General features: G+C 30.6%; 4 protein-coding genes across 6 annotated transcripts; 1 reads left to right on the top strand and 3 right to left on the bottom strand.

Moving 5' to 3' along the window:
• Positions 1-4,971: 4,971 nt before the first annotated feature.
• Positions 4,972-7,466, top strand: LOC101506180 (protein-S-isoprenylcysteine O-methyltransferase A-like). 3 transcript variants are annotated; one of them, XM_073364510.1, is made up of 3 exons: positions 4,992-5,136; positions 5,761-5,940; positions 6,211-7,466. In XM_073364510.1, the coding sequence occupies exon 3, from the start codon at positions 6,297-6,299 to the stop codon at positions 6,888-6,890; it is 594 nt and encodes a 197-aa protein (XP_073220611.1). In that variant the 5' UTR covers positions 4,992-5,136; positions 5,761-5,940; positions 6,211-6,296; the 3' UTR covers positions 6,891-7,466. The 3 variants fall into 3 exon arrangements, with proteins under 3 accessions (XP_004515240.1, XP_004515242.1, XP_073220611.1); XM_004515183.4 differs by lacking the exon at positions 5,761-5,940 and having other exon boundaries at positions 4,972-5,127; XM_004515185.4 differs by lacking the exon at positions 5,761-5,940 and having other exon boundaries at positions 4,986-5,136.
• Positions 7,467-8,158: 692 nt separating this feature from the next.
• LOC101506947 (DNA polymerase epsilon subunit B) lies at positions 8,159-13,498 on the bottom strand. The gene is made up of 13 exons (XM_004515186.3): positions 13,141-13,498; positions 12,875-13,055; positions 11,808-11,961; positions 11,574-11,705; positions 11,067-11,144; positions 10,184-10,288; positions 10,002-10,082; positions 9,766-9,896; positions 9,466-9,560; positions 9,283-9,382; positions 9,062-9,176; positions 8,854-8,964; positions 8,159-8,616 (listed from the first exon to the last, which is right to left on the bottom strand). The coding sequence occupies exons 1-13, from the start codon at positions 13,304-13,306 to the stop codon at positions 8,476-8,478; spliced, it is 1,590 nt and encodes a 529-aa protein (XP_004515243.1). The 5' UTR covers positions 13,307-13,498; the 3' UTR covers positions 8,159-8,475.
• A 2,001-nt stretch (positions 13,499-15,499) lies between these two features.
• LOC101507270 (pentatricopeptide repeat-containing protein At1g73400, mitochondrial) lies at positions 15,500-18,456 on the bottom strand. The gene has a single exon (XM_004515187.4). It carries the CDS (start codon positions 17,975-17,977, stop codon positions 16,133-16,135), a length of 1,845 nt encoding a protein of 614 aa, XP_004515244.1. The 5' UTR covers positions 17,978-18,456; the 3' UTR covers positions 15,500-16,132.
• An 857-nt stretch (positions 18,457-19,313) lies between these two features.
• On the bottom strand, positions 19,314-24,767 carry LOC101507582 (glutamate decarboxylase-like). The gene is made up of 6 exons (XM_004515188.3): positions 24,540-24,767; positions 23,388-23,592; positions 22,587-22,787; positions 21,111-21,579; positions 20,478-20,530; positions 19,314-19,990 (listed from the first exon to the last, which is right to left on the bottom strand). The coding sequence occupies exons 1-6, from the start codon at positions 24,632-24,634 to the stop codon at positions 19,514-19,516; spliced, it is 1,500 nt and encodes a 499-aa protein (XP_004515245.1). The 5' UTR covers positions 24,635-24,767; the 3' UTR covers positions 19,314-19,513.
• Between the last annotated feature and the right edge of the window lie 2,569 nt (positions 24,768-27,336).

Genomic DNA, 27,336 nt, shown 5'->3' with positions numbered 1-27,336 from the left:
AATTTCTACTTTAATATATATATATATATATATATATATATATATATATAAGATGTACCTTAAAACATTTGTTAACATCATCATTTAATATCCTTAGTACAGTGGTTAGGAAGAAACAATGTTTCTTTTGGATGTAGTTGATGCAAAGATGGCTTACTATGTTAACATTAAATCTGTTATGTATTTAATGAGAGCAAAATCATTGTTGGCCTAACCTTCCCCTTAGTTTCACATTTATTGCTTGTTTTAAAAGCAAAATATTTCAACCACCATCTATCTCAATATTGGTATATATCATTGCTAAAAAATAAAAATAAAAACTCAGCCGTTTTCTTCAATTATGAACAAAATCTCCCCAACCTCCTCATTCAAGACAAACAAGCAACACAGTATATTAACGTGTTCTTCGTTTATAACATGTCTTAATAAATAAATAAAATCTAATATTTTTATTAATTCATGGAATTGACTATCCTATTTTAAAATTCGACAGTTTTATTTTGTTTTTTATATTTTTTAATTAAAAAATAATGATTTTGATAAATTTTAAACGATGTCTCATACGATTTTACGATATAAAATTATTTAGATGTATTAATTATTCTATTAATTAAATTATAAAAATGAAAAAAATTCAGAGTTAAAAATTAAGTTTTTAGAGGATTTTATTGCGATTTCATAAATGTTAATCATTATACAACATCGTATCATATGTCACGTTATTTAAAACGTGTTACATTGTGATTTTTTAGTTGAAAAATCAGAATAAGGAACCTAAATTGTCAGATTTTAAAATAAGAGTATTGAATTCGTGAATAGGTAAAAATAAAAAGACTAAAACTACAATTAAATTCAAAAAATATTGAAAAATTATAATTCTATTAATGAGATACAATCATTATTAGGTAGAAATAGAACAACCAATTAGTCTAACTAACTAATTAGTTTAACTCAATTAGTTAAACTAGTTAATTTTCTTATTGTATCTGGTTTTAGTAAAAGTATAATGATGTCAAAAAAAGTACTATAAAAAATAAATTATAGGAGATAGAATCATTCTTATTAAACTCATACCAAAAAATTGGTTTGACTTATTTAATTGAGAACAACACCTATAACCAATTCAATCGGACAATTAGATAGGTTTACTATCAATTTGATCGTAAATCTATTTAAGAATCTCGAAAGTGCAGTTGGACAAAAGAATTTTAAAATTGAAAATGTCGCGCATAAGATTTGAACTACATTATTCTTGTTGCGGTATATTTTTTCTTACCACTAAGCGCAATTTTTATGCGATTTAATAAGTCACTCAATAATTTAATCAGCGATCAGCTGATCCAATACTTCGAATGAATTAATGGTTCTCTAAATTATCTAAGTTTAATAACTATTGATAGAATTATAATTTTATTGTTCATGATAAGTTGTTGAATTAATTGAATGGTAGATTTTTTCAATTGAACTAATGGTCGAAATAATACGATATTCTAAATTTGCTAAATTGATCTAAAATACTTCAATGCAAAGTTTAGATTAGGACCATTTGACCAAGATCAAAATGTTTATATTAAAAGCAACATGATAATCAAATATTTCCATGAAACACATCATCTAGTAGAGATAGATATAAAAGTCTCAACTTTCATCAAACACATCATCTAGAGATAGACATAAAAGTCTCAACTTTCATGAACAAAGTGCATCATTGACTGTTCACCAGTTTTACCTACTTTTCTTGTGAATGATAGCAATTTTATTACTACATGCTAAAATTAGTTTTGGTAGTACCAAGAACTTCAATTCTCTTGTACTTGCAAGTTTGAGAAATATTACATTATTTGTATAGTTTGTTTTTTGTGATATTTCTCTCCTAACCAAGAAGATAACTCATCAACAAACATAACTACCAAATTGATAGTAAACATAATTCTCTTTCATTTTAACCACTTAACAAACGCCAATTTAAGGTCAATGTAATTCTTATAAGGTAAAGCTTCCCCTGAAATATCCATGCTGAATTGTTGGTTGATCAACTAAATACTTTTTTTGTAAATACAAAAAACTATATACTCTTACCTATTTGTGACCCTTTGGAATTGTTTAGAAGAGAATAATTTCATGTACTTCAAATGAACATTGACATGACTTGCTCGTAGAAAATACCAACTTCCTTCCACCTTATAAAAGTTTTGATAAAATAATGTAAACCTTTAACAACAATAAAAGATGATTAGTTTTCAATAACAACAAAAGGGTTTTTCCTATTTTTGAAAATAAAAATTGAATAACCAAAATAAGATTTTAGGGCTCGTTTGATTCATATACCAAAAACTCTATTTTAGTATTTTAAAATTTAAAAACTAAAAAATTTGTTTGGATTAGTTGTTTTTAAAAACTGTTATGTAAAACTATTTTTAATATTATACTTTTTAAAACTAAAAAAGCAAAATAGATAAATTGTGTTTAAGTTTTTATTTTCAGTTTTTTTAACTCTCTAGTAAAAACTTGTTTTAAAAATTGGAGTTGCCAAATAGATTTTTTTTTAAATTTTCTTTTTAAAATCAGTTTTCTAAAATTTATTAATAAAATAGTTTTCAAAAACTAGTAAAACACAATCAAACAAGTCATTGATCTCCCATTTCTAAATTCAGAATTTTAATAAAATAACTAAAATAAGCCCCAAATTGAGTTTGAGGAAAAATACTGAAATTTGTAAAGCATATGTGTAAAAGTGTTGGACTAAAATTTTAGATTTCGTAATGGGAGATTATAATTTTATTTAAATTAAAATAAGAATATCAAAAGTGTATTTAAACAAATAAAAAAATTGAAAAAAAAATTAAAAAAAAATAATATTCGATAATTGCTAATTAAAGCAAAAACAAATAGGACAAGGAGATATTTTCTTGAATTTTGAAGTTTTACTCTCCCTTGCTTGGTTTAGATGTTCTGATTTGACGCAATCACCAATATTTGGAAGGAAAAAAAAAAGGTTCTATTTTAAGAGGTTATATCTACTTGTCAACTTTAAAAATTGCTGAAATGTGAAAACCATTTTTTTTATATGATAATATTGAAAACTAGCTTTCCTAATGCTCCAAGGAATTACTTTTTGGTATATAATAACTTCACTCAAGAATGGTGTACCTACCTATCTTATCTTATATATAACTAATTATAAACACCAAATTTTCCTACTTGCTATATTGCTAATTCCATTTTTAGGATTACACAATCCAACAATGTTAGAGACATCTCTTTCATTACTATATTTATGCATTAAGATTTAATTAGTAGTCATATTATTTGAGACTAGTTTCGGAGTATAATCAAGATTGATTGCACTACTTTGAGTGTAACTCACTTTTATGCTTATGGATATTAGGTATAGGACAGAGATATATAAAATGTCCTTTTTGAGCATGTTTACATTTTGTAGGTTTATTGATCATGACATTAATATATGCACCTCCTTTAATATTCACATTAGCAACTACATGACATTTTTTTTTTTATAAATAGAGGCATGACATTTTTATTTTTACTTTTTTTTTAAATAGAGGCGGTAATACCAACATTACTCAAATTTTAGCCTCACAGTTATGTGTAGGGATTTAAAAATAGTTTAATTTGTATCTACCGTGTAAACAAATTTACACTATCAACACATCACAATCACTCGTGTCTATTATTTTAAAGGTGGTTATCATACAAGGCAAACATTATTAACAATTGAATAGTTGTAATTCATTGTTAATATAAAAATTCTTTAAACCGACAATGTTATATATTAAATATATTTAAAATATACTGATGAATGTAACACAAATGCAGTTGAAACTGCTTCTATTACACAAGACTCATATTTTTCATAATATCAAAGACCGCAACACGACAATTGTTTAGAAGTTTATTGCGGCGTATGATAATCATTTTAATATTGAAAGAATATGTTTATTTTGCATTTATTTAGAAAATTGAAATTTTCCATCATTTAACTTATGTTGAAGCCAATTATCCAATAAAAAAATGACATGAAGTTATCAATAGCATGTAGAAAATCATTTTCTGCATCAATATCTTAAATGAGATAAAATATCTACAAAGATTCTTACGAACAAGTTAATTATAATATCAAATATAGAAGGTTGAGAAAGAATATATCTTTTATCTATCACATCATTGTCGAAAAAATTTCAAAAACAACTTTACTCGTCTAAATCATAATTTAAAAAATATACGTTATGATAACAAAAATTGCATTTTTGTTTGAAAATACTCTTTTTGCCTTAGACCTTTGGTCTAAGTTTTTTATTTTTATTTCAAAACTGACGTTGTTTTAGGAAATTAAAAAATACACTTAAAAATATTTTTCCTTTGTAACCTAAAAAAACCAAAAGTATGTATTAAGGATAAAGTAAGTATATTTCTCTAAATCTATTTCCTGATATTATGTGCTCAAAGTCTCAAGCCTCCAATTGTAAGATTCAAAATATTTTTAAACTTTTATGAGCTCCTCAACTAAAAAAATATAAAATAACGAAGAAAAAAAATGTATTTTATCCAAAGTAGTAGAGAACATCATAGTACGTTATATTTTTGTCAAAAAAATCATAGTACACTATACATATTTTAATTTAAATTAAAAACAATAATTATAAATATGCAAGTATTTGTTGGGTGGATAATTGTCATAACAGTCACATAAATCCAAAAATCTTAAAATTAGAGAGTTATTTTTTAAATTGTTGGAGTACAATTTATGATTATCTAAAATATAAACAGATCTGCGTAAAAAATATATTTAAAACAATGAAAGTTTGTGTTTGTTTGTTATTAAAAAAATTATTTTTATAATTATTTTTTAAAAGTGATTTTCACTACTACATTAGACTACAAAAATCACTTTTTTTAAAAGAGTATATAACAAATATTGTAATCCAAGCCCAACTCAATTCCTTTTGAAGAAGCCCATCACTGAAAACAAAAATAAACTCATTTTAACAATTAAAAACCCTAAATCAAAAAATTGGGATCACTTTGAACTAAACTTGCCGGAAATAGCAAAAACTGGCCGGAAAACGCTGCCGGAGTTTATCATCGGCCGCCGGTAACATTTAGAAAGTCCGTCAGGTTTCTCTTTTTTCTATTTCTTTATGGATTTTCCTTTCTCGTTCCTATAGCGCACGCAAGGATCCGATTCCAGCGCCATTTCCACCATAGAATTCCATCTCGATTGATAACATAGATTCATCCGGTTCAACCATTGATCAAATGTTTTGACCGAGTCGAACCGTGCTATGTTTTATAGTATTTCGTAGAAATTGATTGAAACATTAAATTTGAAGCATCCTCCATCATATATTAAATATCGTTATTCTGAACTTGTATTTTATTATTGCATTGCGGCATATGTTAAAACTAATGATTTTCTTATAGTAAACAGCTATTTTGTTTCTTAAAATTGTAATGTGTTGTCAAATTAGTCTTTGAATGCATCAAAATTATTACAAAAATATACCTAAATGCATGTTTTGTAGATTGTGTTATCCCTTAATCAATTTGGTCCATAAAATAAAATCAATTGCTAACAAAAGAAACATTTGGAATGTTTTTATAATTTCGATATATTAAGGAACTATAGCTATTTGCATATTTAGATCTCATTATCATGAAGAGAAGATGAAATGGTAGTTAATGAAGATTCATTTTCGAAAATACCTAAGACAATTTTTTTGACATTTTCATTGTTTCTAGAAATCGATGTTGTCGATGATGGATGGCCAAAAGTCCACCATATAAACACGCCATTGCGGTCTATGGCGCTGCAATAGCAGACATTCCTTCACAAATTGCCTATGGCGGTTGTTCAAAAATCCACTACGCCGTGGCAGAATGGCGGTACCATGACCGCCATTTAACAACACTGCTAGAAATGTAAACAATTTTCACTTCAAATGTCTTTTACCTCCTTATATTAACAAGTAAAATTAACACAGTTTAGAAAATGAAAATAGGAAATATTTTCACAAAGTAAACAATCCCTTAGATACTAAAATGACTGTTTACTCGATTTCCTTAGCACAAACAGGATCCTTTGTTTTGATCCACTCCTAATCTATATTTTGCACAAGTTGCACTTGAAGCATTTTTATATTTGACACCACAATTTGCAGTACTAAACTACTAATTTTGCATCTTTTTCAGGTCTGGCTTATACCTCAGATAGTTTAATCAACCAATTCTTTCTGTGGCATAAAACAATAGAGGGTTACTTTCTTTATTTGCCGAAAATGACAGAAATCCTTAGCTATACTGCTTACAGGCAGGTATCTCAAATGTTCCTTGCAGTAATCTTCTTTCACGGTTCTGAATATTTTCTAGCCACCTTCATTCATGGGAGAGCGAATGTAACTCTGAATTCCCTTTTGATTAGCAAACAATATATTTTGGCAATGATATTTTCATTGCTAGAATATTTTATTGAGGTTTCTTTATTTCCTGAGCTAAAGGAACATTGGGTGATCAGTGATTCAGGGTTGTTTTTGGTTGTGATTGGTGAAGTTATAAGAAAGATGGCAATTGTAACAGCAGGGCAATCGTTTACTCATATGATTAGGGTTCGTCCTGATGAACGTCACCGACTGGTTACTCATGGTATATATAGATTTATTCGCCATCCAGGATATTGTGGTTTCTTCATTTGGTCTGTTAGCACTCAAATAATGCTCTGCAATCCCATATCAACTATTGGATTTGCAGTTGTTGTCTGGAAATTTTTTGCTAGCCGAATACCTTATGAGGAATACTTTTTAAGACAGTTTTTCGGAATAGAATATGTTGAATATGCCCAACAAGTTGTGTCTGGGGTGCCATTTGTAAATTGAAGACGAGTCAGTTCTGTGAGCTGAACCATACTGCAAAGTAATCAATAAAGTTTGAACCCGTTTTTCCTCTAACCGCTTTGACATGTGCTTTGCGTTGCTGGAGATATGAAGTGTTTGCTTTCAGCCTGTGGCTACGCCAACCCTTTCTGTCATTGCATGCAGCTATGCTGGTTTTGGCCTCCAGAAATTCATTGTTGGGTAGATGGTGGTTAAGTATAAGTTTCAAGGTCTTGATCAGATTGCTGCAGATTACTGATAGGCAGATAGCAAGCCGACTGATTTTACTTCTGCCAAAGGTTCTCCGGTGCTTCTCAGTCATGTCATGACTAATGAAATGTAGCTTTGTTACTATCCAGCTAGGGTTCTGTTTGTGTGCGTGAGTACATCTATGTGCATTTTGTGATGTAATCTCTGCACTCCTGTAACCTATCATGACTTATTCTGGAGGAAAATTGCTAAAATCATGACTAGGGGAAGGTCACAATAATTTGTAGCCCCATTACATTTAATATAAATATCATAAATATGTAGCTGTGTTTGGCTGAGTGTTTGCCAAACATAATTTTGATTTTTGAATGAATTTTCTTAAATTTTAAAAGTTGCTTTTTATTATTTCTTATTGAATTAAGTTTTTGAGACCAAATCAGTATCATCTGACAGTAACTGAATATTTCATTTTACTAAATATTTCATGAAACTATAAGGGCTAACTGGTTAACTTAATCAATTCAATTGTAAAATATTTTTATAGATTATAAGAGTATAAGTTTAAAAAAAAATGATATTAATAACTGACAGTACAACTGCTAAAAAACTAGTGAGGGGCCAAAATCCAACATCTCTTTTGGGATGTTACTGTGTTGCTTTTTTGGACTATGACTTTTATCTGATCGAAATAAGGGATAATGCCATCATGTAAGCTGCGAAAGCCATTTGGGATTGGAGATTTTAAGATTAGTGCAAGATGCTATAATTTCAAAATGTTTTTTACGACAGGTATAATTTCAAATTGTTGTTCATCACCTGTTTACATTCTTTTTAGGCAGCCGGTTTACATATTTTATAATAATCTCAATCATAAATTTTCGGAGCAGTAATTATGCTGAACCTTTGTACTACCACTGATATTGAAATAGGCATAACTTACAAACTGCAAATAAAAAAAAAATGCAGGCTGGTAAGTATGATTTTGAAATCTAATTGTGGTTTATGGGGGTTATGAAAATTGATGAATGTAAGTTTGCTATTATCAGAAAAGCCTTGGTCGATATTCCAATAATAATTGTATTTAAGCACTATTCAAAAACACATTTTCTGTAATATGAACTTACACATATGAACTTACAAATATTATCCAAATTAAAAGAAAAAAACTGCCTCAACTAGACTAGAACCTTCCTATTGTACTAACAATTTTCACAGCTTGACAAGGTCATTAAGTTACATAAAACAAGAGTAGCTATGACTTCAACCCTCCCTGGAGGAAAAGGCGGCAATACAAGATTTTTCGCTCCATTCATTGCTTATGGTGACACCGGCATGTCTGACATGCTGATAATTAGGAGATGACAACCCAAAAAAATGTTCACAAGGATGACAATTCAACTTCCTGAGAGCAAGGGCGGTATGCAACAAATGTGCTATCCTCGGAGAAAGATCCGGTATTAAAACAAGTGATTCCTGTGTACTTGAAAGCCTTCTGCGGACTTCTGTCTCCTAAAACTATCTGCAATTACAACAGCAGAATCAGCATCAGAACATTCTTTCCATGCTGAGTCATAAAGAATAACAAGTAATATTTACAAGATCATATTACTGTCATCACATCTTGAACGGTTGGCCCAAATTGTTTCAAGATATTGAAATGTGAAATACCAAAAAGAATAGATAAAAGTGAAGATAAAAGAAACTGCTAGGTTATATACAAAAAGGAAAACAAAACAATTCAAACTATTAACAGTACCGTGTGCGGAGTTGGATACAAATGAAGGCAATGGTCATAATTCCATATGATGGGTTGTACAGTTAGAGGGAGTGGACAGAGATGACTCTGATGGGTTATGGTGGCAACAAACTGCAATTTAAACACAAAACCCATAAATTTGTGTTTTCCTAAAACCAAAACATAAAAGTTATTAAAGCAGAGAAAACACAGGTTTGAGGTGAATTACATGCTGAAAAGGATCTGCAGTTTCTGTCACAGAAGGCGGCATTAAACAAGAACGACGCATTCTATACAGCAGATCCTGGCGGAAAAATACAACTTCTTGGGTATAGAATTTTACCCTGTAGCCAACAGGTAAGATTTTGTAAGAACATTCCATAACAAATAAAAACAAGCATATAAACGATGAAGATGTCTCATGCAATCCTATTTAAAACTAACGTTAACCTGCAGGGATTGCTTGAAAATATGGCTTCGGGAATATACTTTTGAAGCTCCTCAGTTAAATATTTAGGTAGAGCACACCTAGGAAGAGCTGTTGAAGGACCTGAAAATAGACTGAAAGTGATATATCACACAAGTGGATGAAAGTGGGAAGCGTCAGGAATTAATTATCAATTAATCAAATACCTGCATCATCAGGACCTGGAATAAAAAGAAATCGGCTGTTCTCTTTTAGCCGTGGACGGGCAGCAATAATTTGCCCTAGCTTGCCAAACTGCAACCTGCATATCAAAGTCTCTAATAATTATCATCCTCGCAAAACAATAAGCTATCCTTCTTATGCAATAAATAACGAAATGTTTGTTTGAACAAATTATAACTAATGACACATAACATTATGTGATTCGGTGTTGGAGCAGTGCTTTCCTAGTTTCATATTTCATATTGTTTATGAATGAATAGTATGACAGCACAAGTGGAACTCACCTTAGGCTCGAATAATCGGAATTTGCAAGGTTACATGGTTTAGAACAGAAGTTTCCCATGAAAACAAATAAGGAAGGAACCACTTCTACACTCTCAAAACCATCAAGAACAATCTCTAGCTTTCCCAAAGCCTTCTCTACGGAGAAACAGCATCAAAATTATATCAAGATACACTTTTGTAACAAGGTAACAAGGAAGGGAAGGAAGGAAAACAACAAATTGACATTGCAAATTACCTCTTCCTTGTCTAGCCAAATTTCAGATAGTATGACAAACATGTCATTGACTGCTCTTTTCTCCATCTCTGCCAGTCTGATCTAATGGCATAGGTAAAGGAAAAATCATTTTCACGGAGTACAAACCAATAAAAATACATGCAACTATTAAATAGTAAATTTGAGGAGAGTAATAAGAATACCGTTTCCTCTTTTGTAAAAGTACCACCACCGAAAAAGTCTTGCCCTGCAACCACTTGAAGTGATTTATCTCTATCTTCTAATGGTGGAAACCCACATGTTAAAATCTGCAGAAAAAAATGCACAAATTATTCACATGTTGAAGTGTGCCAAATAGAAACGACATTTGAAATTCCATTTCTCTATTTATAATTATGAAGTTTTAAACCCATAATCATTAAGTGAAGTCAACAAACCAATGCTTTCTTATCTCAAACATATTTATCTTTTTTACTGGGATTATCCCTCTAAGCCTGACTTCTTTCAAGAACAGATATATACACGAAATGATTTTCACACAAAACATGCCCACTACTAAGCAAGTGGTTCCTTTTCTTCTGAAAACCCAAGCAAGACTACTTATCCATTTAGACTCATGCAACATCTTGTTCTCTTGTGCAAGTAGCATCACTCTACACGTATCTCACAGAAAAAGGTATATAACATCTCAGGGACAATAATAAACTTCAACATCTTGGGTCTGCAAAAGGCATAACTCGGCTTTAGTATTTGAGTTCAGTTTTCTTTTTTAAGGGCATGCACGTTTGTTGTAGGATCAGCAAGAGATGTTGCCAACCAAAGTTAAACACAGTCATAAAAGTTGTGACTAAATCTTTAGTGATCTTATTATGAATAAACTGACCTTCTGAATATAATATGCAAAATAGAAGTCATGATTTTTTTTTATGAAAACTAGAAATCATAAACCTTGCGACTGCAGTAAACTTCATCTAAAAAAAACTTGAGTTTATGAATAAAAGCATACAAATTAAATATTGGATATATTGGTTTTACAAAATAAAGAGAAGATGGAGCAGATGTCAGGAAGGAAACATTAACAAGAACCTTAAAAATACCCTCTACAAGCATCTCGCCTTCAGCCACAACTATGGTGTTCTCTATGAAGAGTCCTGTAGTTATATTGTATTGCTAGTCAAAGAAACCAATGACCATATTTTCATGCTTACAAGAAACTTGAGCTGTTATATGAATTATAGCATACACATTAATACAAATTATGAAAAGTCAGGATGATAATGTATTCTAAGAACTTTGTACAAAATCCTTCAATCAATTAGATTATCAAACTAACAAGGCATGAACTATACATTTAATTTGGAGATACCCAGCCAAACACAACTGAATAGGAAAACAAGATGCAAAAAATGCTAAAAGAGGTCATTATAATGACATTTAAAGGGGCATATTTATTTGGCTGAAACGAGGATTATTGTAAACTTGTAACACTAGTTTATTATTGTTCTATACCCAACAAGAACTACATAAAACCTTTAACAAGATTATGGAGTTGTGATAAAATAAAATAACTTTTTTCAAAGCACAAAAGGATATAGCATCAGATAAATTGATTTCAACAGAAGCAGTAAGGTCTTCCAAATAAAAATGTCCATCCTCCAGCTGAGATATTACTCCCATTACCCATCTTCTACCTTTTTGCCCAACCAGTGATTGAATAGGAGATATCTGACAAAGACAACATAGCATAAAATAACATATTAATCCTCGTCAAAAACAATTTGGCAACATTATTGTAAGTTCATAGTCAGTTGGAGAATCCAGCAGTACCTCACAACTCCGGAATTGTGAAAGTTCGGACTCAAAAGCTGGCCTCGAAAAATCCTGGTGACGAGAAATCCTCTGGGACAACAACAGAAACATATCTCTGTACAGAGCAGTTTTTGCTGGTGCATCCCCATGAATAGGTAAGCTTCCTGTGTGCCTGGAATGAAAACACATAAAACATAAACATGGTCATAAATTGGCGCCATATCATAAACCAATCCAAGTATGAATAGCCAACAAAATTTCCAACAAATAGCTTAACTAATGTCATATTTCTCAACACAAAATGTAAAATGTTATTAACCTATCCTGCTTTAGTATTTTAACTTATCTATAAACAAGGTAACATGATACATAACACAGCTCCATTTGGGGTTACTTTGAAACTTTCAATGCTCATTGAGCTTCCTCTCATTCAGAATATGATAAAAATTCAAAATCACAATAAATCTTACAACCACCAAATCTATTGGTATTAAGACTTGAGAATTTTACTGTTGAGTATGGCTCATGGACAATGGAAAATGGGCGGAGCTCATAGACAATGTTGGTTCAAGGGTATTGTTGAAATCTGAACCTTAGTATTTAAATACATCGTGTACTCTGTGTACCCTAATTCATCCATTCTAATACAAAGGAACTGAGATTTCTCTATAGTTGAAGACACAGGCATCATTGGCTAAACTTCAATAACAAACATCATGTGTTCCTGCTTTGCAATTTCGTTTTCCATAATCTTTTAAGACCCAGATGCTATTCTAACAATAACAAATACTACAAATCATTGAACTCCACATTGAAAATTATATGAACAGTGAAGAACAAAACACTAATATTTCTATTTATTTTCATGGTAAACATTTTACCGTGACTTCCTTGCATAAGTAAAATCTGCCCTAAATAAATGTCAATTTCCAAAAAACTCGTCAATTTATTTACTTTACTTGCCCTAACGTTTAAAATCAAGTAGGATTCAAAATTCAACAACATTCAAACATCAATTGAAATAACATTCATCACCAAAAAAACAAATCAAAAGAAAAAAACAAACGCGGAACGATAAAACCTACTGGTAGAATATCCTTCTAATAGCGTCGTATTTATACTTGGGAACAAGGAACACGTCAATAACACCAATGGCGGAAGAAGAAGAAGAAGCGAATGTATCAAAAGTTTCCTCCGCCGCGTCGGCTTCCAATAGCAAGTTCACCACTCGTTGCACTGGCTCTACGTCGATTATTGCAGATTTCACTGCAATTTCACAATAACAAAATTGTTTCGGAATCATGAAATTGAATCGAAAATGTAAGAAAAAGGTAATAGAGAGTGAGATTACGAGATTCGTGTTCTAGTTGATCGAGGACGAGATCGATGGCTTCGTCTTCTTCGGAGCGTTCAAAGCGAGAAACGAAGGAGAGGATTTCGTCGAGAGCTTCGGGTTTGATATTGTAGCCTCTGATTTTGCACTTCTTCTGAACTTTTTTCTTCGTTATAGCATTCATCTCTCTCTCTCTCTCTCTCTCTGCGTTTGAGTCTCAGTGGTGAACTGATTTGAAGGAAACAGCGGGAAAATTAAGGGAAAGTCTTCTATTTGGAGGAAACGGCGGGAAAATGATGGAAACGGGTGCGATAAAGCCCATCTTATACAACTCACCGATAAGCCCGTTTCACTCCATCGTTATTATGGAAATATTATAAAGTTAATTCAACTAAAATATTTCAATTATGGATTCTACGTTTGATTTGAAAAGGGAAAAATAAGAGCATCTACGTTGACTAATGAAGTATGTCAAACTAAAAACAACCTTAGACATTAGCGTGTGGGTTATGTCATTTTTTCTTCTAGTGAGTTGTTTTATTTTCCCTTTTATTTAAATAAATAATTTTTATAATGAATTAATTTTTTTATATTTTATCTGTTATTTTATGAATTGAATATGATAATGAGTTTTTCGTCATTATGGTATGGTGTATTTTATTTTTTCAATTAGGTACGGTGATCACATATAAATGACTGATTTTGTCGATATTATATTTTGAGTAAGGGGTTTTCAGATATTATTATTAAATTCAATATTTTCTCAATCTTAAAATGACTTATTAACACTTTGTTGGATTTGTCGGAGAAGGAACTACCTATAATCAATACAAGCGACACGACAAATAATTCTTTATGAAAATTGATGATATTGAAGATTGTGAATTTCACATTATTCTTTGTTATTGGCTTTTGTTATTGGCTGATGGAAGACATTAATTTAATTGTTAGGATTAAAGTTTTAGTTTAGTTATTTTTTTATGGCTTTTACAGTTTTTATGTGTATTGTTATTTGTTTTTTAACTATTAATTTTGATTATACTATTTTTATTTTAGTATAAATGAAATTTATTTTTCTGAAAAAATAAAAGTATCAAACTAGTTTAATTAATCATTAATCATCAATTAAAAAAATTAAGATTTTAATGGACATACTCAAAAATATAAACAGTTTATACTATTTTTTAATGAGAAATCACAATTTTTTATGTTATACGATTGATTTTAAAATATCATTATAAAAGTGAAATGATGTAAAAAAAAAAATGAATTTTAAATCCAATGTTGAAATAAACATAAGAGTTTAATTTTACATTACCTGTTTATGTCTTTTAAATCCAATGTTGAAATAAACATAAGAGTTTAATTTTATACATAGTTAATGTAAATGTTTTACACTATTAATTTACCGTAACCATTCATTTATATCTTCTAAAGTGGTAATAATTAAAGTCCAAATATTTTTAAAAATCTAACAATTATAATTCTTTGAGGCTATAAAAACTATTATTTTTATTAAAATGGTATAAAAACTATTGTATGTAAATTAAATCCAAAATATGATTTAAAACATATTTTCTATATCATTTATTTATCTTCCACATACAACAAATGGTCAATAATATACGAGATCTACAATCTTTAACCCAATTAATTTATTAAAAAAATATGTGTTAGTGTTCGTTCATAACGACTATAAGTGATCTTTGACATGATAAATTCAACCACGTGTTAACAAATCACACGTAAAACTAAGAGGGTGTTGAATTTGGTGAGTAGTAAAGTGATAATAAATTATTGAATAGAGCAATTGAATGCATATATGAAAACAATGAAAATTCCAAAAGAACTCTATTGGTATAAACACTGGTGATACTGTTTGGAAGGGCTTAACAAAACAACTTATGATATGTCCATAAATGTTTTTAGCTTATTTTTATAATCACTTCAAAATGTTTTTAACTTATTTTTATAATCACTTCAAAATAGATTTCAAAAACGGTTTAACTTTATCTTATGTTTTATTATAAAAATAACTTATACAACCATTTATTTTATAAGTGATCAATGATCAATTATAAACGTATATTTCCAATTTCCAACCCAAGAGCTTTCCTAAAAGTCTTAGGCTCAACCTCTCTTTTGAAGGATAATAGAAGCTCAAGAAATGCTAGGCCAAATACTTTCTTAGTTGAGAAGCTTTCATACTCTAAAAGCTAATCAAAAACCAAATCATTATCTTCTTCGCATACTTGTAGTGCTTCGAAAATAATTGTGCAAATGTGGCAATATAGTACAGTGACTTCAATTTTCTCACAGCTTAACAATGGTGAACTAAATGTATCCAATTGAAATATTTTCCTGGTCATGGTGATCATTATTGAAGTGATGGTCCTTTCATTATAATTGTGATATAGTAAGATATTCCATATAATCAAATCATACTATAATCCTTAAGATGCCAGCTAAAATCTCATAAACCGCAATATCTTACAGAGCAAGTAACTAACAGATTCGTGACCAGATAACAAATTTTTCCATCATGCACAAGTTCACAACCTCTTCTCCCACTCGCGATAACATAATACATGCGCGAATCTTTCCAACTTTATGCTGTCTTAACTAACCGACATTTTGTCTTTATGCCGTGTTAACAAACCAACATCTCTAAATCAAAATGTCGTAACAGCCATCAAAAATTTCTCTTGAAGAACAAAAAACGAGAATATATAAGAAGATCCAAAGACTTACAAAAACTTTCATGCAAAAATGTTCTCAGTAGAGAGCATGACCAATGGAGCATATCCAAAGATGCAACTTGTTGTTATCATGAAGTATTCAAATATGTAGTGCAAGGACAACTTGAAAGCAGCATCTGAAACGATAAATTCTATAACCTGCCACGCTTTCAAAAAATATTCATCGAACCAAACATGGGAAGAACCCTCCTAATTGTTCCTCTTCCAAATTTTTGTGAAAGGTAACACAAACTCAATAAAAAGATTTCTTACTATGACTTCCCTCTCAAACTCATGCTCTTACGCTTCTGGCTTAAAGCATAACGTCTTGCCATCGGATTATTATAGAATTTCCTCATATGATCTGAGAGCTTATGAATGGCCTGGAGATCACCAATCCCTGAAAGTTGCATCAACAAAGAATCGAACTTTCTATACGGCAATTTTATTTCCTTGTTAATCACTTCTTCCAAAAGAATACAAGCATCTTCTGCTTTGTTGCAGTTAAATAGTCCCTCAATCATGACACAGTATGTATCAGTGTCTGGTCTGCAACCCCTCTTCTCCATTTCTTGCCAAGTTTCAAATGCACCATCAGGATCGTCCATCTTAAAAAACATCAAAATCAGCATATTGTAAGTCTGAACACTAGGAGTACAGCTCATTTCAATCATTCTTCCGTATAGTTTAATGGCCTCCTCGGACTTCTTACTATCACATAGGACTTTGAGGAAACAATTATAAGTAACGATATCAGGTCGATAACCTTTGTTTCCCATCTCGTCCAAGAACTTGTAAGCTTCGTCTATCTTTCCACACAAACACATACCTTCAATTATATCCTTGTATGTCGTGACATCGGGAAGACAACCGCTGCTAATCATATGCCCCATAAGTTTCAGACATTCCTCCATTCTATTGTTCTGGACAAGAGCAACGATTATAATTGAGTAACTCTTGGCAGTGGGAGAAGATATGATTGAACCTTTCGTCCTCATGAACTCGAAAAGCTCTACCGCGTCTGTTATCATGCCTGCTTTGCAGTAAGTATCGAGAGCAGTGTTGTACGTGAAGTTGTCAGGCTTATGACCCAATTCAATCATTTCTTCCAACAGTTTCATCCCCCTAGTCGGGTTTCTAACCCTGCACCAACCGAAAACCAAAATATTATATGTATCCCCATTAGGATTGATCATTTTTCTCATTCTCTTATATAACCCTTCAGCCTCCTCAACCAAGCAACACTTGCACAAAGCATCCAACAGAAAGTTGAATGCATTTATTTCCGGTTGCGTCTTCACTCTTACCCTCTTCTTCTTTGCAAACTTCTGCACATGAGTCAAATACTTCTCAGTATATTTCCTCAAAATGTTCAACAGAACTTCCGCCGGAACCGTACTCTTGTTGTTCCTCTTCATGTAATCCAACACATCGCAAACAATCCGAAACTGTTTTACTTTATACTTAGTACTAGACAAGATATCCATCATATCATTATAAGCACAAGGCTCGTGCACATAATTATCTTGATGACCAGCCCATGTAAAAAACCGAAACGCAATCTTTTCATCGTAACGAAGCTTATGCAACACACCAATAACCAATGGAGTGGACAATGGTATACCTAAATTTTCAAGAGCTTTCTCCATCTTATTAAAACCAAGTAAGTTATCCATTATAGTGTAATGCACCTTATCAATATCACTCTCAAAACCATTAGTACCCGCCACAACATCATCACTCTCAAAACCATTAGTGCCCTCCACAACATCATCACTTACACCACAACCAAAATCTTGGTTCATGGAAACAGTTTCTGAACAATAATGGCGAACGGATAATGCAGCAAAAGAGTTCATTGGCAACGGAAATTGAATCAATTGAACACAATGAGAATCTGATAATGGTAATTGGCAATAACTAGAGTATTGAAAAACAAAAAACATTGATGATTTAAATGTGGTTTCAATTTGTGGCAAGGCTTTGTTTCTCAATAGATAAGTGTGATAATGATGATGATGATGGGTGAGTGATGAAAATGAATGATTTATGAGAGAGCGTATTAACCTATTAATCCTGCCCGTGAACATGATTTTGTGTTTTGGAATTGAAAGCATTGAAAGATGAATGAAAATTTTGAGAGACAAAAAAACAAACAGGTGGTGGGTGAAAAAGATGCGGTTTTGAAAAATGGGTGAAGGAGAAGGAGGAGATTACTGTGGTGGTGTGAATTTGAACATTGGTGTCGTTTTAAGGATGAAAAGAAGGCGAAGGAAGGAACATCACTGAGCTTACTGTGGTGCTCGGATACGCGTTTGCACGAAGTCAAACGTGATTTTTGGATGGGACGTGATTTAATCTTAATGCTGCGTTTGATTCCTGGATATAGACAGTGAAAGGAAATTAAGTACTTTGGTTATGCCGTGGCTTTTATGGAATCACGGTGGATTTTTACGTTTGGACAAAAGCTTTAGTTTTGTAAATTTGTCTTAAGACGCGATATTTGGTGGTTAAACGTAGAATCAAACATACATACAGTACATGAATGTGAAAGAAATAAAATAATTTTTTGGAACCAGTTCGGCTAAGCGGACGTTTTTTTCACGGATTAAAAAATTATTTCTAAGAATAATTTAGCTAGGAATATAAATATTGCGTAAAAAAAATACAAATACAGAAATTTAATTTGAAAGGTGAGATATACCGTTGACCATTTTCAAAAGTAATTGGAAATCAATATTTAAAAATCATTGGAAATATTAATAACGATCAATAATATTTTTCAGAAGAAATAGTTTGTGATTTTTATGTATTTATGAATAATAGTTCATGTTAGTATAATGTAAGTCATTATCTTAGTCATTAAAATAATTCACTCTTATTGTCGTTGTTCTTCTTCTATTGAAAGAAGGGTGATTTAGAGTCATTTTTTGACTCAAAATTACCACTCTAAATCATTTTCTTCTATCTTTTAATCAAAATAAATTATTTTTACATATTTAGTTTTCTTCATGTTTCATTTGTAAGTCTATCATCTTAGTGCAACGTTATTTTTTTCTTTTCGATTTTGTTGTAATGTTCATTTGATTCAGATTCTTAGATCAAACTTTGATTTCGTGCCATTGAAGATTCAGCTAATGGCTTTAGCATCTTTAACGTTACAATTCTAAAGACATAGGTATTATGGACATTTCAATTTTGTCATATTTATAAGTTTTGTCAACTTTGTAGACATTTTGTTGTATTATGTTGTTAGCGTGAATCGTGATCTATATTAGAATTTGTCAATTTGATATTCCTAAAAAAACTGGTTCTATCACATAAATCAAATTCTAACCTAAAAAGAAGTAGAACAATAAAAACTATTTAGAAGTATACAAATATATTTATTCTTTAATTGATTTCTAGTGAAGATAAGACTAATCAGTGCTGTAAATTATGTACAATGTTGCATTGCAAAGGAAACAAGTATTATTTCATTCATTCATACATATATTATAAATATGGTTCATAGATGCATTACATTAGTTATTTCTCTCCATAGATAAAGTAACAGTGCAACAACAATCCTCACACACATTAAGTGTTTGCACATAAAAATAAAGTAACTCACAACAAACAATGTCATATCAGAAGGCAAAGATTTGGAAAGCCTAGCATGTTCCAACTGTCTTTCCATCCACAAGCTTCTTCCAATACTTTGTAATCGCATCATGACTCTCTTTAACATCTTTCTTAACTTTCTCACTATCCTCACTAGTACTAGCTGTGACATGAGCACTTTTAATGGAGACAGTGCTTGGAAGTGTGTCCAAGTGTTTAACAACTTTGTCTATGTCAGACACAAGTCTCTCAGCCAAGCTACAGCTGAAATCCTCCCTAATCACAACTCGGAGGACGGCGATGTGTTGAGCGTCTGCCGGCATTGTATAGGCCGGAACTATCCAACCATATTTTCTTAAATGGTCGGCTATCTCGAACACGGTGTGATGGCTACTGTCTTTCAATGTGAAGGCTACAAGTGGCACTCCTACATCTTTGGAGAGAATGTTGAACCTTCCTGTTTTCTCAATTCCTTTCTTCAAAACTATTGTATTCTCCAAGCAATTTTCCATTACATTTTTGTAGCCCTTTTGATGTTCACAAACAATAGAATGTATAAGAAAACAAGTATTGCACAAAATTGTAGTGAAGTATTAATTTTACTTCTACATCATAGAGTCATAATTGAAACATTTTTACCTATATTATTAAGTAAATTTTATATGACAAAAAAAGAAAAATGGAAAAAAGGAAACATATAAACAATATCTGCTCTTCTCATGTGGAATTAGTTTCTGTCTTCATTCGGCTATAAGCCATGGCGGATCCAAGACCCTGACTCAAGGGTGCAAAATATGAGAGTATTTTTAAATTTTTGGTGTATTGGACTTAAGGTGCAAAAAAAGATTCAAGGTGGTCAGAATGCAAAAAAAAAAAATAGGGATATTGGTGCAATTTTTCAAAAGTTCTGCACATCCTCACCATACACTAGATCCGCCTCTACGTAGAAGAAACCAAAGACATACTTATCATGCTTATATTTGAGATTCAACATCAAAATGATAATATGATTACCTCGAAGCCAAGGCGTATGAATTGGTAGTATTGAGCAATGATTTGACTCGATCCTGTTCGAAAAAACACAAAGCAACATCAAGAAAAAAAACTACTAACTACAATGATTTAGGAGGTAATTTATTGTTTGGAAATTCTCACATGTTGGTTTCTCAATGCATATTACTTGAATGAGTGTATCTAGTTCTCACAGTTAAGAATTGAATTGATTAACTCAATCATTTATCACTGTATGAACTTAGGCTAATGTTATCTAGTCAGACATAAACATAACACTCTGATTTGAAATTCTCCAATTTTGGTCCCTCCATAAAATTTATAAACACAAAAATGGTGATGTGACAAGTTGTAAATGACGTGACATACAATTTAATTATGTAGAATCATCCAAATTCGAACTCTGCCTGAAATAAACTTTGGCCAAACTTTATTTACCTTTCAGCTGAACTCCAAATTACCGGAGTTTCATTCTCTTGAGATTCAAAGGGTTAAAACAAAAACAAAAAAAGTTTTTCAGATTGAAAACCTTTAATTGCATTTTGAGCCGAAGACTTTGATAGTGAGACATAACTAACCTAAGTAGACTACAAATACAAAGATATTCATTGATTGTATGTGAAATAAAAATATTACCTTTGGAGAAATTCAATGTGAAAGTTGGCTGATCAGATCCAAGATAATTGATATGGAAAACAAGATCATCCGGCAAGTCCTCTTTACTCCTCCAGACAACCCAACCAACACCGGGATAAACAAGACCATACTTGTGACCACTAACATTGATGCTCTTCACCAACGGCAAACGAAAATCCCATTCTAGATCAGGGTAGAGAAACGGAGCAACAAAACCGCCACTCGCAGCGTCGACATGAATTGGAGTATCGAATCCTGTCTCCTTGTTCTTTTTAGTAAGAAGTTCGTGAAGAAGCTTCACATCCTCAAACTCTCCGGTTAGCGTTGACCCTAAAATGGCTGCAACACATATGGTGTTCTCATCTACCATTTCAACTGCTTTCAATGGGTCCATCACATAGTATCCCTCTCTTAGTTTCACTTCCTTTAGTTCAACTTCAAAGTATCTAGCAAACTTTTCCCAACAAACCTGTGTAACATATTTAAACAACATTAAACATAGAGGTCTCAAGGGAAAAGGCACCAAAATATGACACATTATTCACTCAAATCATTTAAAATTTTGATTCTGCCATACAAGGCTGGCCCTAGGCAATGTGAGGCCTAAAGCTATGTGACACCTTAGGGTGAACAAATCATGAGATGAAATGTCTCTAAAGCATAGTTCAACTGGAAAATGTCGATATTATTAATTAGACAGGACATCAAGTCCTAGATTCGAACTCAATACCTCACAATTGTGTGTGAGTTTCACGTGGTATTTACTATTTACACTCCGTCTACAGACCCAAAAAAACAATCATGCGATGAAATCTCATCTGTGCAATATTTGTTAGGTATCAAAAAGAAGGAGACGAAATAAAACTAGTGATCCATGCAAGAGGGTGAGTCGGCTAGGCTAAGGCCTAAAGCAAGGGTTTATTTGGCTTTACCCTTGGGTCGAGCCAACTACCATTTTTCAAAATTATTGTGTATGAATTCATATTTACTAATAAGAGGAGAGTCGCTCGGGCGTAGGAACCAGAATATTGAGAGAAACCCAAGTCCCACGTAGAATAAAGATAAGGTCTGAAATAAGTTTATAAAGAGTGACATCCCTCATCTTACAATCCAATTTCATCAAGATTAGTTACACCCAATGTAAAAACCTAATACATAGCGTCCAGAGCTGTAACCCTAATTAGTGGTCAATAGAAATCACAGCAACCACTCTGTTGTCGAAGACATAGACATAAATATAGCCAAACTCCACGATCAAATTGTGTGTCTTCTTTATCACGTTCACCTTTATCAGTTTCTCTTTAGTTTTCCGGATGCTACTTACAAACAAACACAATTAGTTTTGCGGATGCTAATTACAAACAAACACAATATACAGAACTACATAGACCTATTTCTCATAATATGACCAAGCAATTAACACATACTAGAACTTTTTTCAAACTATAAAGCATCAATCATAATTAAAGATCAAACCTGCACATTAGCACCAGTAACTATGTTAGGCTTATCATATGGTTTGCCTTCTAATTTTCTCTTAGTCTGCCATTTTCTTTTGAAAGCTAAACCAGCTAACATTATTGCCTCTGATGAACCAACGGTCCCCACACCTACTGCAGTTTCCTCTGCACCAATAGGAGCATTGAATAGATGTGCTATTATATTCACACACCGGTTCTGCAGAATTTAATAATTGAATCAAGTCAATATATCAGTTTCAATACAATAATATTCAATAATATAGTTATGCATTGACAAAAAAAAATTCCAATAATCTACTCCAAATTTTTAATTCATATCTTGATTATCAAAAAGTGAACTTATTTTATCTATTTTTACCATACAAAGCTTCAGAGATAAAAACTTTATGAACATATAAAGATACCCAATCACTCAAAATCATTACTTTAAAAGAAATAGTTTGCAACAGCAATTCAGGCTGCAATATTATTGTTTTAGTTTTTTATGTCTCTGTAACTGCAACAGAAACCATGTCAAATGATCAAATTAGTTTTATTCGAGTGCAATTCTCCTCAATACCAAGAATCACATAAGATTCTCTGCAATATCGAGGATTTCAATTAGTCTTATTCAACTACAATTCTCAAAAATCACATGAGATCCTCTACAATATCAAGGATTGCAATTAGTTTTATTTGACTATAATTCTCCACAGCATCAAGGACCACACGAGATTCTCTGCAATATCATGGATCACAACGCGATCGTAAGCCGCAACTTAAAACCTTTCTCAAAAAGATGTCATGTTAAGCAGACCTGAAGCTCAGTAGTGACAGGGTACTCATCCATGTCAACATAGTTCTTGTTGAGTGAAGCCATGATAAGCTTATCACACTCAGGCTCCATCCAAGTTGTCACAAATGAAGCCAAGTTAAGCCTTGGCTTACCATCTAACATCAACTCATCATTTATTATTTGATATGCTGCATCCTTTGGTATAGAACTCTCTGGCATCTTGAACCTGTTAACTCAAAATTTTCACCACAACAAATAAATTTATACACCATTTCAAAAGGAAACCAACCATTTTTTTTTTCTTACTAACAAATAACTAAGCACAAACAGTGAGTTTTATAGAAGCACAGTATGTCACCGTGATTTTGACAAAAGTTACACTCAAACTCACTTGCACTTAATGTATGATTGGTATCACGGTGGTTTTTCAAAATCATGGTGAGCCATTGTAATTTTCTAAAAGTTACAACTGTAACTTTTGAAAATCACGGTGGCTCACTGTGATTCTGACAATCTCACCGTGATACCAAACAAGCACTAGTGTATGTTTGGTTATGTGGTAACTAAAATTGATTTTAGTTAAAAATGACTTGAATGTGAAGTGATTTATGTTTGGTTATGTGGTAACTAAAATTGATTTTAGTTAAAAATGACTTGAATATGAAGTGATTTATGTTTGGTTATATTCATGTAAAAGTGAATGGAACAATAAATTTCAGTGTAAAAATCACGTCTGGACTCAGAAGCTACAGATCCAAGCTTCAAGCTAGAAACAATTCTACATGTGAAGAATCACACTACGTCATCATGATTTTGGCAAAAACTACATTTAAGATCTTCAGCAAAATCATCAAACTCATAGTGATTCCAAGCATACACATATTTGATTTGACAGACATATTGAGCTGTCACAATTTTGAAAGAAAAAAATACACTTTCGAGCTTACACTGTCAAACTCACTCGTCAATCCAAACATACAAAAAGTATAACATTAGCAAAATCATGAATCTCACTATGAAACCAAACATACACTAAGTACAAAGAATCATAGTATATCACCATAATTTTGACAAAAAAATGTCCTTTGTAGTTTCACCAAAATCCTCAAACTCTCTGTGATCTCTCTCAAACATGAACATTTTAGTGTGAAATTTTAAGCAAAAAGGACTTACTTTGGAACTGGTTCACGCACATATCTAGAAGCAAAAGTACAGTCTATGTTTTGTCTATGTTCATCTGGGTGTGTAACAGTTGATGTGATCACCATTTTGGATTACTTGTTTTTTCTGATCCAAACTTATGATAGGAGAGAACACAACAACACTCAGAAAACTGATCTATATGAAGATTGAGAAAGATGGAGAACCACTACTTAAAGAATGACATTTTTCTTTTTTGAGCATTAATTAAAAAGATAAAGTAACATCTAAAGGTTAGTATAAATTCTTAAGACGGTTTGAAAAAAATACTTTTTTTGTCTATATCATATCAAATTTACATATACAACTATGGGGGTCTATTCAACTTTATAATTTTTATAGAAATTGAAGATAAAAAATATGTAATATTATGAACATTAATATATATATATTATTTTTCAAAGATTTTATTAATGTATGAAAGATTATTTGAATTTTATTTGTATGTACTGAATATTTTCACATATATTCAAATTCAATTATAACACACAATAAAAATATTTTTTTAAATATATTAAGAAAAAATGTAATAATATGATAGCATGGTGTAATTTAATTATATGCATATATAAATGAAAAAAATTATATTATTAAAATTAATTCAATATAATTTACTTATATTCCACCAAAAAAAAATTACTTTTCATTATTTTAATTAATACATATATTACATTTTTAGTGTGGTTAGAGATAGAAATTTCTGTTTTAATTTTTATTATCTAAGCTCAATAATAAATTGACACTTCTTATTAAATATAAATAAGTTGACACTTTATATTCATTTGTTATCTGTTTTCCGAAAATCTATATAAAAAAATGTGTAAATAAAAATATATTTCTATATAAAAAAACAATGTTATAATTTTATATTAAAAAAATAAGACATAAAAGTCAAATATACTTCTAAAAAAATACAAATGTATCCTCAAAATGAAAAAGAAAACATTAAATTTTTTTCTAGAACAAATCATTAAATTAGGCATGGCAACAGGGTAGGTTAGGGGCAGATTTTGCCTCCTCCACCCCCACACTCGATTAATTGAGAAAATTCACATTCGTACCCATTTCATAGCGGGTATGAAATTTAAGTCACATCTCATCCACAATGGAGTTTGGGTTTCTTCGCCCACACATGTATTCATTTCTATATATAAAATTATAAATTTAAAGATTATATTTATTATAATTAATATAATAAAATAATTATTATTAGATAATAATAAAGTAAATATTTATTTTTTTATATAAATAAGATTATAATTTATAATATTTTAAAAAATATTAAGTATATTTAATATGCATAGAAAATTCAAAAATTATTATATTAATGTTACTTGCAGGACAAGTTCGGTTGCGAGTGCGAAGTGATCTCCCGCCCCCAAAATTTAATTCCTAAGAAAATCTGCATCTGCATCCAATTAAATCGATTTTTTTCCGCCCAAATCAAACGTGTTTTGATGGATATCTGCGGGTGCAAATTATTTTGTCGTCCCTACATTAAACTTGTAGGTTACAATCTGTTTTATTATATTTAATAATATTTTTTAATTTTAATATACTTTATATTATTGATTTAATTTTTCAAAAACTAATGTGATTATCTCCTGAAATTACTATTTTAAAAAGTATATTATTTTTTATAAGTTTAATTATTTACAATGTGCGTATTTTAAAAATATGATTAAAAGATTGGTTAATGAGATAACACAAGTTTAAATTATTTTCAAAGTAAAAGAAGATAACACATGTCTCTTTCAACCTAATTATATATTTTGAGTTTGAACAATCTAGAAGAGCACAGTCATTAAAACACATGAGAAATGTGCACATGTGGTCCTACTCGATTTATTCCAAGAAAAGTGTGTTAAATTTTTTATATTTTTACACCAAAGATAAATTTAATTTTTTTATTATTCCAATAAAATTTACTAAAAAAATGTTTAGAAAATAATTTTATTATGCATTATCATAATTATTTAATAGAAAGTACTATATTTCTTTCTGTCTTAATTAGAATTAAAAGTAACTCATCTTATATTATTATTAAAAAATTAATACTATACTCATTATCTTAATTAAATATCGTAATTTAGTTAAGAGAGTACTTCTTTCCATTGTTTAATACTAACAAATATTTAATAGTTTTAGTTATAATTAAAATTTAATGTATGTACTTTATATAAATTTTATTTTGAAATAATTATTTAACTCTATTGAATAAGTACTTATAAAAGATATTTTTTTAAATCTTATAAAAGATATACTTTTCTAAACAAATGTTCTAATGGGAGGGAGTACTTCCTCCAAACTCAAATATTAAAAAAAAATCATATTTTTTTATCTCAAATATAAATAAATATAACATGCTTTTATCTTATTTAATAATATATATCTTAGAATATAATTTAAATTTAAATAATAATTTTTTTATTTAGTCTCTGTAAAATTAAAGAAAATTAATTTTAGTTTTTGATATAAACTGTCATGACACGTGGAATTACAGATACACATTAACACATCATTTTTTATAATATATTAAAAATTAAAATATTTATATTATTAATTAATAAATATATTTATTAATTATTTAATAATTTATATTTCTTTATAAAAAAATATGAATAAAAATGATTTATGAGTTTTAAAAAACTCTTCATTCTTTTAACGTTGATTTGACATAATAGACCAAAATCTATAGTCTTTAATTTTATAAGAATTAAATTAAAAAAAATTACAAAAATTAAAATTAAAAAATTATATATTTGCCTAG

This window comes from Cicer arietinum, chromosome 8 (assembly GCF_000331145.2).
Source record: "Cicer arietinum cultivar CDC Frontier isolate Library 1 chromosome 8, Cicar.CDCFrontier_v2.0, whole genome shotgun sequence".
Lineage (NCBI taxonomy): Eukaryota > Viridiplantae > Streptophyta > Magnoliopsida > Fabales > Fabaceae > Cicer > Cicer arietinum.
The sequence above is the reverse complement of the archived record's forward strand: the minus strand, read 5'-3'. Positions and strand labels throughout refer to the sequence as shown.